We start from the raw sequence: 13,062 nt of genomic DNA, 5'->3' as shown, positions 1-13,062 counted from the left end.
AAGGAAACTTCTGCAAGTAAATTATGGAAAGCACTAGAGGATAAATTTTTGAAGAAAAACAGTCAAAATAAATTGTACATGAAGAAGAGACTGTTTCACTTCACCTATGTTCCTGGTACCACGATGAATGAACATATCACCAGTTTCAATAAGTTGGTTACAGATTTGCAAAATATGGATACAACTTATGATGATGGTGACTTGGCCTTGATGTTGTTGGCGTCACTTCCTGATGAGTACGAGCACCTTGAAACTACTCTACTCCATGGAAATGACGAAGTTTCTCTTAGAGAAGTTTGTTAGGCTTTGTACAGCTATGAACAAAGAAAGGGAGAAAAACATAAGGGCAGAGAAGGAGAAGCACTGGTTGTGACTTTTGTCGAGAAAAGATGAATGTGCCTTTTGTCGAGAAAAGGGGCACTGGAAGAAAGACTATCCGAAGTTGAAGATAAGGCCAAACATAACAATGGAAAGGCCATTATGGATTCAAATGTAACTGATTGTGATGATTCAGACTTCTCATTAGTTACAACAGAGCCATCAACATCATCAGACATATGGTTGATGGACTCGGCTTGTAGCTATCATATGTGTCCCAACAGGGACTGGTTCGTGGATTTTCAAGAAGGAGAATATGGAGTCATCCACACAGCGGATAACAACTCTCTTACCTCATATGGCATTGGTTAAATACGATTAAGGAACCATGATAGAATGATCAGAACATTAACAAATGTTCGATATGTACCGGATTTGAAGAAGAATCTCATCTGTGTGGAAGCCCTAGAATCAAAAGGGTTCAAAATCATTGCAGAAAATGAAGTAATGAGAGTATGCTCCGGTGCACTAGTGGTAATGAAGGCTAATCAGAAGAACAATAATATGTACCACTATCGTGGCAATACAGTTATTGGGACAGCGACAGTGACATCTAGTGACGACTAAGAGGCAGAAACAACCAAGCTATGGCACATGCGCTTGGGACATGCTGGAGGAAAATCCTTGAAAACTCTATCAGATCGAGGTTGTTAAATGGAGTAAAGGCTTGCAACTTGGAGTTTTGCAAGTATTGTGTCAAAGAGAAACAGACAAGGGTTAAATTTGGTACAACAATCCATAATACTAAAGGCATTTTGGATTATGTACACTCTGATGTTTGGGGTCCTTTCAAAACACCTTCATCGGGTGGGAAGCACTATTTTGTAACCTTTGTTGATGTTTTTTCCCGAAGAGTGTGGGTGTATACAATGACGAGCAAAGATGAAGTGTTGGGAAATTTTTCTCAAATGGAAAATGATGGTGGAGAATCAAACAGGCAGGAGGATCAAGTGTATTCGCACAGACAATGGAGGTGAATACAAAAATGATCATTTCAATAAGGTCTGTGAAAATGATGGCATCGTCCGACACTTCACTGTTAGACATACACCACAACAGAATGGAGTGGCAGAACGTATGAACCGGACCTTGCTGGAGAAGGTACGGTGTATGTTGTCCAATGCTGGCTTGGGCAAAGAATTTTGGGCTGAGGCAATTACATATGCATGCCACCTCATTAATCGTCTACCATCTGCTGCTATTGATGGCAAAACACCATTTGAAAAATGGTACGGAAAACCTGCTGTAGATTATAACTCTTTGCACGTGTTTGGCTCAACTGCATATTATCATGTGACGGAGTCAAAATTGGATCCAAGGGCAAAGAAGGCTATTTTTATGGGAATTACTTCTGGAGTCAAAGGATATCGCTTATGGTGTCCTATGACAAAGAAAGTAATATTCAGCAGAGATGTTACCTTTGATGAATTTGCTATGGTAAATAAGGTAACAGAAGATACCAAACAAAATGAAGGTGCTTCTAAGCAGGTGGAGTTTGAGGGAAAATTTATTTTTCCTACACAAGAAGCAGAGGAGGAAACAAATGAAGATTACCCTCTGGAAGGAGAGCCAGTAGAGGAGATTCCAACTCAGGAATCTCAACAACAACTTGAATCAATAGCAACCAGCAGGCCAAAAAGAACAATAACGAAACCTGTTCGTCTCATAGAGACGGTTGCTTGTGCAACCTCAATTGTAGCTGATGATGTTCCTACTACTTATAAAGACGCTGTCCAAAGTTCAGAAGAAGATAAGTGGAGGATTGCCATGAATGATGAAATACAGTCCCTTCATCAGAATCATACATGGAGATTGGCCAATCTCCCGAAGGGAAAGAAAGCAATTGGGTGCAAATGGGTATTTGCAAAGAAGGAAGGATTTCCTAACCAAGTAGATGTTCGCTACAAAGCAAGATTGGTGGCCAAAGGATATGCTCAAAAGGAGGGAATTGATTACAATGAAGTGTTTTCTCCAGTTGTAAAACATTCCTCCATTAGAATTATGTTGGCTTTGGTAGCACAATTGGATTTGGAACTAGTTCAGATGGATGTAAAAACTGCATTTTTACATGGAAACTTGGAGGAGGAAATCTACATGAGTCAGCCAGAAGGATTCAAAGTTGCTGGAAAAGGAAATATGGTGTGCAAAAAATCATTGTACGGATTGAAACAATATTCTAGACAATGGTACAAGCGATTTGACGAGTTTATGTTGCGGCAAGGGTACAAGAGAAGCAAATACGATCATTGTGTGTATTTGCACAAGCTTAAAGATGGTTCCTTTGTATATCTTCTCCTATATGTTGATGATATGTTGATAGCTTCCAAGAATTCGGAAGAAATTGATAAGTTGAAGATTCAACTGAAGAAGGAGTTCGAGATGAAGGATCTGGGTGAGGCAAAGAAAATTCTTGGCATGGAGATAATACGAGATAGACGTTCAAAGAAACTCTGTTTATCTCAAAAGGAATATTTGAAGAGAGTACTACAACATTTTGGCATAGATGAGAATACTAAGCCAGTTAGTACCCCACTTGCTCCCCATTTTAAGCTAAGTACTACTATGTCGCCAAAAGATGAAGCTGATCGAGAGTATATGTCAAAGGTACCATACGTAAATGTTGTTGGTAGCTTGATGTATGCAATGGTCTGTACGAGACCTGACATTTCACAAGTTGTTGGAGTTATTAGTAGATATATGCATAATCCAGGAAAGGAGCATTGACAAGTTGTGAAGTGGATTCTACGGTATATTCATAATACTATAGATGTTGGGTTAGTTTTTGAGCAGGAAGGCAATCAGTCCGTATTTGGATATTGTGACTCAGATTTTGCAGGTGATCTAGACAAACGAAGATCAACTACTGGTTATGTGTTTACTTTTGCAAATGCACCAGTTAGTTGGAAGTCTACTTTGCAGTCAACAGTTGCTTTGTCTACAACAGAGGTAGAGTACATGGCTATTACAGAGGTTGTGAAGGAGGCAATTTGGCTTTAGGGGTTGCTAAAAGAGCTTGGCATTAGGCAAAAAAGTATCACAATTTTTTGTGATAGTCAAAGTGCTATTCAATTAGCAAAGAACCAAGTTTATCATGCAAGGACGGAGCACATTGATGTTCGGTATCATTTCGTACGAGAAATCATAGAAGAAGGTGGAGTCACGATGAACAAAATTCATACTACAGACAATCCTGCTGATATGCTGACAAAAGTGGTGACTGCGGTCAAGTTTCAACATTGTTTGGATTTGATCAACATTGTTGAACATTGAAGATTGAAGATGAAGACACAACCAAAATTTTTTATTGAGATAAAATTGAAGATATGGAATTTTGCCAAGGTGGAGATTTGTTGAAGTTGTCAAATATCCCACAGCGGTGGTTGACACTTTTGTTTGGGATTGTTTCCCTATAAAAGGAGGCCTAATATTTAGGATTTATACACACCTCTCATTTGTCTTCTTATCTTCTTAAGGCATTTGTATCTTCTCTCTTTAGTATTTTTTCACTTGTATTTTTGGAGTGGAATAAAATATTGGTTGTGTCCGAGGAAGTAGGCAAAATTGGTCGAACCTCGTAAATTCTGGTGTTCCTTTTATTGTTGCTTTATTGTCTTATTTATTAGTTGGTGGCTTTCATAATTTTTGGTATAGTAGTTGTGACTCATTCAAACTATATACATTTGGCTTCCGCAACAGCTTCGCTTCAGCGTCTTGAGAAAGGGGAGCATCGTCTTCCATCAAAGCGAAACTAGGGGGCACAAGATTATTAGTATGTGCAAGCTTATTCTGCTCAAAAGCTGTTGAGTTGTGATTTTTACTTTTGCCAATAAGAGTTCTCTTTTCAATACTTGTTTTTACAGATCTCAAAGATCCAAAGTTATGTTCTCTTCTCCTTGCTAAAGAATCAGGTTGAATATATGCACGATGTACATTCTTTGAAGTTGCTCCCATTTCAGACTTTGATGGATTCATATCAACCTAAAATAAATAAAAGTATGGAGTAACTGTTAGTTGAGAAGAAAAGTCAAAGCAAATAGTAGATCTCTTTTACATAAACAGGCACCATTCCAAAATTCCATCTTATTAAGTTTCCTGATATACCAAAACAAACTACTATATGAACCTGAAGTCAAAATCCCAGTTAGTATCCAACCATAAATAGTATCACATACTAAAGTAAAGATAATAACTTTACCCATTATTTTTCTTTTACACGATGCATAACCATTAGCAGAAAACTAACCACATGCATTCAACATTCAATAAGCAGAGAATTTGAATAGTGCAACAACACATTAGCAACATGTCAAAGTTGCTCCATAGGCTATTCCAACTACAGCAAGCTACTTTTAAGGTGGCTTTTTCACCATATTGCCTTCCATCGATCTAACTGCATTATTTTCTAAAACAGGATTGGAGTAGAAAGATTTTTAATTTCACCGAAAATTGACCAATCTCATTATATGGCACATATTAGAAAAAATCATCAGTACTACATAGAATTAGAGCAAAGATCTAACTTTCGTGATTTACTCTCAAGCAGATGAAAATTGTGAAAAATCTGACCCCAAAATTTTATTTTGAGACGGGATTAGAATATGCAACACGAAAGCATCCTAATAAAATACAGAAAATTTGAATAGTGCAACAACACATTTGTTATTACATGTAATTCCTCGAACACAATAATTGTAACACATTAATACCAACTTCAATACCTCCATTTGCTTATTTTCGCTTTCTATTTTCCCTTGCAAGTCGATGGAAGGGACTACTTTACAATTCAATTCACTCAAAGCAGAAGACAGAGCACATCCAATAGCAAAAATTTATGACAATAAAGCAAAAGGAGAAAACTCAATTGTCACTCACCAGAGAAGGTAAAAAAGGTGGAGCCTCACTGAGTGATGTCTTCTTGTGGAACACATAGAAATTCTTAGCCTGATACTTGAAATCGTTTTTCTATGAATAAATAGAATTAGCAACACAAAAGCTAATAGAAAAAGCTTACCGAGCTTCAGCTGATGAATTTCGACTGTCTATTTGTCATCTAGACTGGATAGAGACCTGATAGCAAGCTACTTTTAAGGTTGCTTTTTCTATATAATAGAAATTGACATTCGAATGCTATCTGGTTTAGGATTTAAATGAGGTGTATTGATAAAACTACTTCTTTGTTTATTGAGTAAAGGGGAAAGATACATGTTTTACAGCCGTTGACATTACATCCTAAGACTAAAGTATGAATTTAATCTGAATTGACAATTCAAAACTACCCATGCTTGTACACCCAAACTCTCATTTCTATTTAAACTGTACGTCTACTATGTTGATGGCGCGACACAAATACATTTAAAATACATGTCACTACAACAAAGAAAAAAATGCTCTGGAAACACAAAAAAGGCCACTAAAAGTTGCCATAATTTGTTAAAAGCAAAATTATTTTTATACTCCTGAGTTAGCAAAAGATAAAATCTACAGAACTATTTTAAGAAACCTCAACTACATCCTTGAGATATGAGGAGCAGACGAATTTAAGCTCAAAATAACACATAGGAGAGGGGAAAAGGCAATTTTCACAACGTACAAGGTGAAGAAACTCGGAATGTAGGCTATATCTCGTATGGTCACTAGCTATTTAAGCTAAGCTTATCTTTATGCTATTATAACCATATGTATATGTTCGGTCATTGTACATGAATACAATCCAAGAGCTAAATATGATAGAATAGAATAAATCTCTCAATTAAATAAACTTGTAAAAGAAATTTGATAGAACCACATTTTCCATCAACTCTTAAGCGAAAAGGAGGTAAATTCTTCCTCTTTTGGCTTGGAAATAGGTCTGGAAGAATCAAAATCAAAGCAAATGAATCACTGACTTTAAGATGAAGAAATTTATAATAGAATCATGAAGAAAGACCTTCGCCTGCAATGGATTCCTTCAAATGAATAACAAGGAGGAATATTTTTCACAGAGAAAGTATATTTCTAAGTGCAATGCATAAGAAATCAAAACAAATTCTAGCTTGTAGAATTCCAATTCCAAAAGAAAAAACAAAAAGGTCGATGGGAGTCTATTATATCATCAGTAATTTTTATTGTTTTTTCAATATCAAGATGTTCAGATTTTCTCAGGTGAGTAATTAAGTCTATAAGAACAAAAAAGGGATAGTGGCAAAGCGGCCATTAATACTACACTGGATTATTCGTGTACTCTTACTGTTCTGCAATTTCAAAGGGATAAGGTAGAACAACCTACCAAACAAAAAAATAAAATCAATAACATGTAACTAACAATCATACCCTATATCTTTAGTGTGTGGAAGATGGTAGCAATCAGATGGTTACTCAAGTCCATAAATTGGCCCCAGAATGCTCAAAGAAAGATAATACTTTCTTCTAAAAGAGTCCTTGCTCGCCCCTAGAGATTTCACTATTGTACCCCAAATAGGAGGAGGACAACAGAATACTCCAAAGAAGATGACTTAGACATATCATCAAACACATGAGTGCAAAGTTCACTTCAAAATTACAATCACTTTTGATACCTTAAGAAAAAATTCATCAAAGTGACAATGAGTGTGTAAATCGGGTACAATTATTAATGTAAATCAGGTACAATTACTAACATGCACCAAAATTTAGCTAAAAATACATTCAAAACAACTGTTGATAGCAATAAAGCAAGATCATGGAAACGCAAGCAATGCTCACCGGAGTTGTCCAGAATCTTGGAGGTGCGACCTACAAGCTTAGACCAATTTCTAAAAAACAACATGCAACAAATTCTTTTCATTTCAGAGAGAAAAGTAACAGAGAATATATGAAGATGTAGGTGAGATAGAGGAAGGCAAAGAAACAGAAACTATAAAGTTAGAATGAAGACATGTCTCTACAGCAATAAGATTCTTCAGAGAATCAACATTAAAATTGCTAGTACAGAATACATACAGAATAAAGCTCTCATTATGCAGTCAACAAGTCAGCGAAAGATCAAAATCCTAAGGAAAACTTTCAGAAAGGGCATACAAACAACACTCATATTACAAGCCAAATATTGAAAATGCATACCAAGTAAAAGTGATGCATAAAAACAAATCAGAAAACTTCTTTTCTCAATTTATTAGCCAAATTTTGACATACTGTAAACGAGTTATGCCTAGAAAAGCAAGAAGCAAGAGGCCGAATGAAATAAATATTAACAGCAACCACTATAAAGGTTAAAAACCTTCATGAGTTCTTTTCCTTTTCATTTGTATAGACTTCTCTAATTCTCCAAATCATCATCTTTTTCTTGCAAAATGTCAAAAGTATCACGAGGCAAAACTTTTCTTACAACATGCCAACCTTTATTTGAAGGATCATCGACATAAAATACTTGTAATGCTTGGTTTGCTAATACAAATGGCTCATTAGTTTTCAATAATCGCTGAGGATTAACACTTACAAAGCCATATTCATCCATTTTAACTCCCTTTTCTTGGTCATACACATCAAACCACATACATCTAAATAAGATCACTCTTTTTCCTCCAATAAATTATAATTCAAGAATCTCAGTGAGTTCTCCATAATAATCAATATTTTTATTCTCTTAATCTGTCTCACCAACTACAACCACCCCGCAATTTTGAGTTCTCAAACCCCTGTCATAGTCTTCCACATGAAACCTATATCCATTAATAATGTAACCTTTGAGATATTTCACATACGGCAGGGGACCACGTGACAAAGTGAGCAATTCTTCCATTTTCTTACTGTTATCACATTTGTACAATTCTACAACCTATCAAAATCAATTATATAATTTAATTAGCAAATACTATATAAAAAATTATGTTTTAAAAAATAGCAATAGTATATATCTAGTACTAACCTTTTCTTTAACCAATTAATGAACTTCCTATCTGAATGTTTTTGAGAGGTATCACCTGGAATTTCTGAAAACTCTCTGCAAAAAATTAAAGAATAAAATGTCATTTTAATTGAAATCATGGATAAAGTATATATGAATTATTATGTCGAATCAATACTTACTCGAGAAATAGTTGAATTTCATCACAGTACTTCAAAATATAATATGTACTTGCTCTAATTCATCTGGATTAAGTTTGTCCAATTTTCCATCTCTTAATTCTTTTCTAGGTTGAGAAAAAATTATTAAACCTCCATCAGATTCAATAACACCACCAGCATAATTCCGCTCAAGGCGATCAAACTTTGTTTCCATTGTATGCAAGTACCTTGAACATAGAGTCAAACATTTAGTTGTCAAATATCCCTCCGCGATAGAACCTTCTGGGCAAGCCCTATTGCCAACTAAAGATTTCAAAAAGTATAGCCATCGCTCCACTGGATACATCCATCGATATTGAATAGGTCCAGCAACCATAGCTTCATTAGCTAAATAAATCGGCAAGTGCACCATTAATCAAAAAATGAAGGAGGGAATACCTTTTCTAACTTGCACAGAGTTATAGGAATTTGAGCTGCTATCTGTTCTAACTCATCCATTCTTAAAAATTTTGCTCCAAGCAAGTTAAAAAAATATAGACAACTCGATAAGAGATTGACATATAGATTTGCAAAGCATACCACGTATAGCAAGTGGAAGTAAATGTTGTAGAAGAACATGGCAATCATGATTTTTTAGGCCTGAAATTTTGCGATCTTTAGTGTTGACACACTGAGATATATTTGATGAATATCCATCTGGGACCTTTAAGTTCTTTAGGAATCTGAACAATTTATTTTTCTCTTCCAGAGATAACGTGTAACATGCTGTTGGTAGCTCATACTTATCCTCATTTTTAATTTGATGCAATTCTTTCCTTATGTTCATTAATTGCAAATCCAATCGAGCTTTTAAGGTATCTTTGGTTTTTCCTTCGACATTTAAGATTATCCCCAAAATATTGTCACATACATTTTTCTCAATATGCATCACATCTAAATTATGTCGCAACAATAGAGTTTTCCAATAGGGAAGATCAAAGAAAATACTCTTCTTATTCCAATTATCACCCCTACTCTCATGATATTTTAATCTTTTTCTTTGGATCCTTTGTTAGTTGTAAACCATCCAAATCAGCCACTTGATCTAGTATATCCTCACCGGATAAAATTTCGGGTGGTAGTCTTCGCTCCTTAGTGCCATCAAATGACTCTTTATCATTCCTCCATTTGTGATTAAGAGGAAGAAAGCACCTATGGCCCATATAATACTACGTTTTACCATTTTCTAACCTAATTGAGGATGTTTCTGTATTGCAACATGGGCAAGCCAATTTTTCTTTTGTACTCCATCCAGATAAGTTTGCATAAGCCGGAAAGTCATTAATGGTCCATAGCTGCGTGCAACATAGAGTTCTGTTTAGTTGACGCGTCAAAGGTCTCCACTCCAGTTTCCCATAATTCCTTTAATTCATCCATCAAAGGCTGAAGAAAAACATCAATTGCATCTCCTGGACTTTCATGACCAGGAATAAGCATCGACAAAATAAAATTCTCTTGCTTCATACATAGCCAAGATGGTAAATTATAAGGAATAAGTACAACAGGCCAAATGCTATACAGAGTTCTAGAACTTCCAAATGGTTAAAAACCATCACTAGCAAGTCCAAGTCGAACATTATGAGATTCATCGACGAAAGATTGGTGAAGTTCTTCAAACTTTTTCCATGCCATTGAGTCAGCTCGGTGCCTCATTATTCCATCGTCAACTTTTTTGTCATGATGCCATGTCATTAAAGATGATATCTTTGAGGACACAAACAACCTTTGGAGTCTTGGCTTTAAGGGAAAATAACGTAAAATCTTGTACGCTATCTTTTTTCCCACTCTTAAATTTAGTTTCTCCACTATGTTTATCCTCTTTCCATCTAACATACAATTATTTTCACAAGCATCAATCTTCCAATAAGAAAGTCCAAGATCCCGAATTATCTTATTTGCCTCGTAATATGAATCTGGCAAGTTTGATTCGTCAGGTAATAGATCTTCCTTCAACATCTTCAATAACATTGTAAATGACTCATGACTCCAACGCCCAATACTTTTGATATGAAGCAATTTAACCATAGTAGAAAGTTTAGAAACTATTGAATTTTGGTACAATGGTTGCTCAAAATCCTTTAAAAGCCTATAGAATTTTTTTGCTTGAAGATTTGGTTCCACCTCAAGAAAATCATCACCATCAGTGTTCGTATTGTATGCATCAAAATCAACATATAAATCTCTTAGGATCCTATGTATTTCATCCTCACCATCAGCTTCTTCAATGTCATAATCTTCTACATCTTCTGGAGTTGATTGTGGCTCACCTAACTTTTCCCCATGGTGATAACAAAAAGTATAATTTTGAATTATTCCATGTACTATTAAATGTGACTTAACTATCTCGTGCGTTCCCGAAGATGTGTTACAACATTTTATACATGGACAACGTATTACACGCGCTTCACTTAATCTTGTAAAAGCAAAATCCAAAAAGCTCTCCACCCCAAGCTTGTAAGCATTACCACATCGGTCATGGACAAGTTCCATCCATTTCTTATCAAGTGCCATAATCTGGTGCATGTGTAATATATATGTATATATGTTAAAAGAAATTATGGATCATCAATAACTCCTATATTACGGGAAAACTTATCAAAGAATTATATTATATTTAAAACAAAAAACCTCTTAGTAAAACATTATTTATTTTTTTACCCTTTAAAAATTTATTTTACACTAGACATGATTATAATATAATTAATTTTTTAATATTGAGACAACCCACAAACACAATATTTTAAAATATTAAAAATAATTTATATAGTATTTTCTATTAGTTAAAGAATAAGAACAAATTGCATTTGCTCGCCAGAAGGAAAAAAAAAAGAATCTTGTGAGTTAGCTGACATGTTTTGTCTTCTAGAATGAACTTTAAATACATTTGAACATATAACTCTTTAAGAATTTTTTTCAAAAAAGCTCTTAAATCTTCAAAGGCTATGTGTTCTAACTAAAATTAAAAAGGAAGCATGATAATTTGTAATGTCTAAGCAATAAAATGATTAAACTGAGATGCATTTTAAGTTGAATATATTAACCGAGATAAGTGATAACCTTTTGTGAGGTAAAGATTCTTTCTTTATTGAGTTAGTTAAATAGGATCAACATTTGTAATTTTCAGGAGTTTACATTTTCTCCTTAACTTTTATTTCTTAGTCAAACACAATATTTCATATAATATTTATGTACTTTTTCAAATAATTTGTTTTCATTTAGATAGGATTCACGCGCAACGCACATTTCTAAAACTAGTTATACTAAAAGTATGAAGCTCCTAACGTCAAACTTGATTTACCAAAATGCCCATAAAAAATTGAATACCCATTTTATCCTCAATCAAAAATATTGTATACTTTATAACGAAATGCTACCATAATAAATTTATAAGCTACTAAACTTCTTTTCATGTGCAACATATATGAGCATTGAAAATGAAAATAGTAACAGAACTGCGTGGGTAACATTGATTCAAGCAATCTTGAAGGATATATAGTTACTACTTATTTATTGTGATTAGTGATGGTAAGTCATATAAAAAGTAATTTTAAACTCTATATAGTAAGGAAATAAATATATTGACAGGCTCAGAGTCTCTTCTCCTCCTCCATTCTTAGAATTACTACGTTCAATGATGACAATCTCATTTTACAAGTTATCTGAATGTTGGATTGGTCTATATGGAGTGAAGGAAAGCAAGTAATTAGTGAAAGAGACACTACTTGGGAGCAATATGTGCTATGATTTTGGCGTTGATTCATGGCTCATGAAAATGAATCAAACAACAATTCAGAGCATGCAGAGGCTAATCACTAATGATGAGCCACTTTCAGTAGGTAAAACTAAAGATGTTCAGAGGTCAACTGATGAAAAGTATGTTCTGATCTAGTGTAGTCTAGAATAGAAAAGAATAAAGTTAATAGTTGATATGCTTCGTGAGGAATCTAGATTGTTATTTGCATAAGTAAAGGTGCCATCTAGCTTTAAGTTTTATCCAATTACATGTTCTTCTAGATTCTGGCCAGCTTCCATGTGCTATGTTTGTTATTTTTTATCAAACTCTATTGCTTTTACTAGTAAGAAGTCTTATATTTCCACTAAAACTTCAAGGGATACTGAGAAAAAGAAGAAAAAAAAAGAACAAGAAAAATCAACATGATGGAAAAGCAGTTACAAAGGTTGAACAAAATAAAAAGAATGAATCACACGAGGTGGAGGAAAATGAAGCGACTAAGTCTTCTCAATTGAGGACCTATGGAAATGGATTGGTCAGAGAGGATTTGGCAATGAGCAAGCCGGATGGAAAAAGAACTTTCCCAGGAAGTTAGGTATAGTTTTCTTTTTTTAACTCTATGTGATAAATTGTTCTCTCACGTTGCCATGGAAAGTAATGAAATCTTGGTAGTCACAATTAAGTTGATCAGGATTTAAGTTTCTCAATCTTTGAGTTCTCTTTGATGAACTTGTACGGAGCACACTTATTATTAATAATGATTTTCTACTGCTGAATAGGTTGGTATACGCTATATAGGCAAGCTGAAGAAGAATGGCAAAATATTCGATTCCAACATTGGGAAAAGAACACCTTCTGAAACAAATATGATTTTACTCTTTTTTTTCATA

The 13,062-nt window shown here is 34.6% G+C and overlaps 1 protein-coding gene across 1 annotated transcript; it reads right to left on the bottom strand.

Moving 5' to 3' along the window:
• Window positions 1–9,720: 9,720 nt before the first annotated feature.
• Window positions 9,721–10,950, bottom strand: LOC104213864 (uncharacterized). The gene is made up of 2 exons (XM_070157619.1): window positions 9,990–10,950; window positions 9,721–9,848 (listed from the first exon to the last, which is right to left on the bottom strand). Exons 1-2 carry the CDS (start codon window positions 10,948–10,950, stop codon window positions 9,721–9,723), a joined length of 1,089 nt encoding a protein of 362 aa, XP_070013720.1.
• Window positions 10,951–13,062: the final 2,112 nt, after the last annotated feature.

This window comes from Nicotiana sylvestris, chromosome 9 (assembly GCF_000393655.2).
Source record: "Nicotiana sylvestris chromosome 9, ASM39365v2, whole genome shotgun sequence".
In the NCBI taxonomy this organism is placed as follows: Eukaryota; Viridiplantae; Streptophyta; class Magnoliopsida; order Solanales; family Solanaceae; genus Nicotiana; species Nicotiana sylvestris.
The sequence above is the reverse complement of the archived record's forward strand: the minus strand, read 5'-3'. Positions and strand labels throughout refer to the sequence as shown.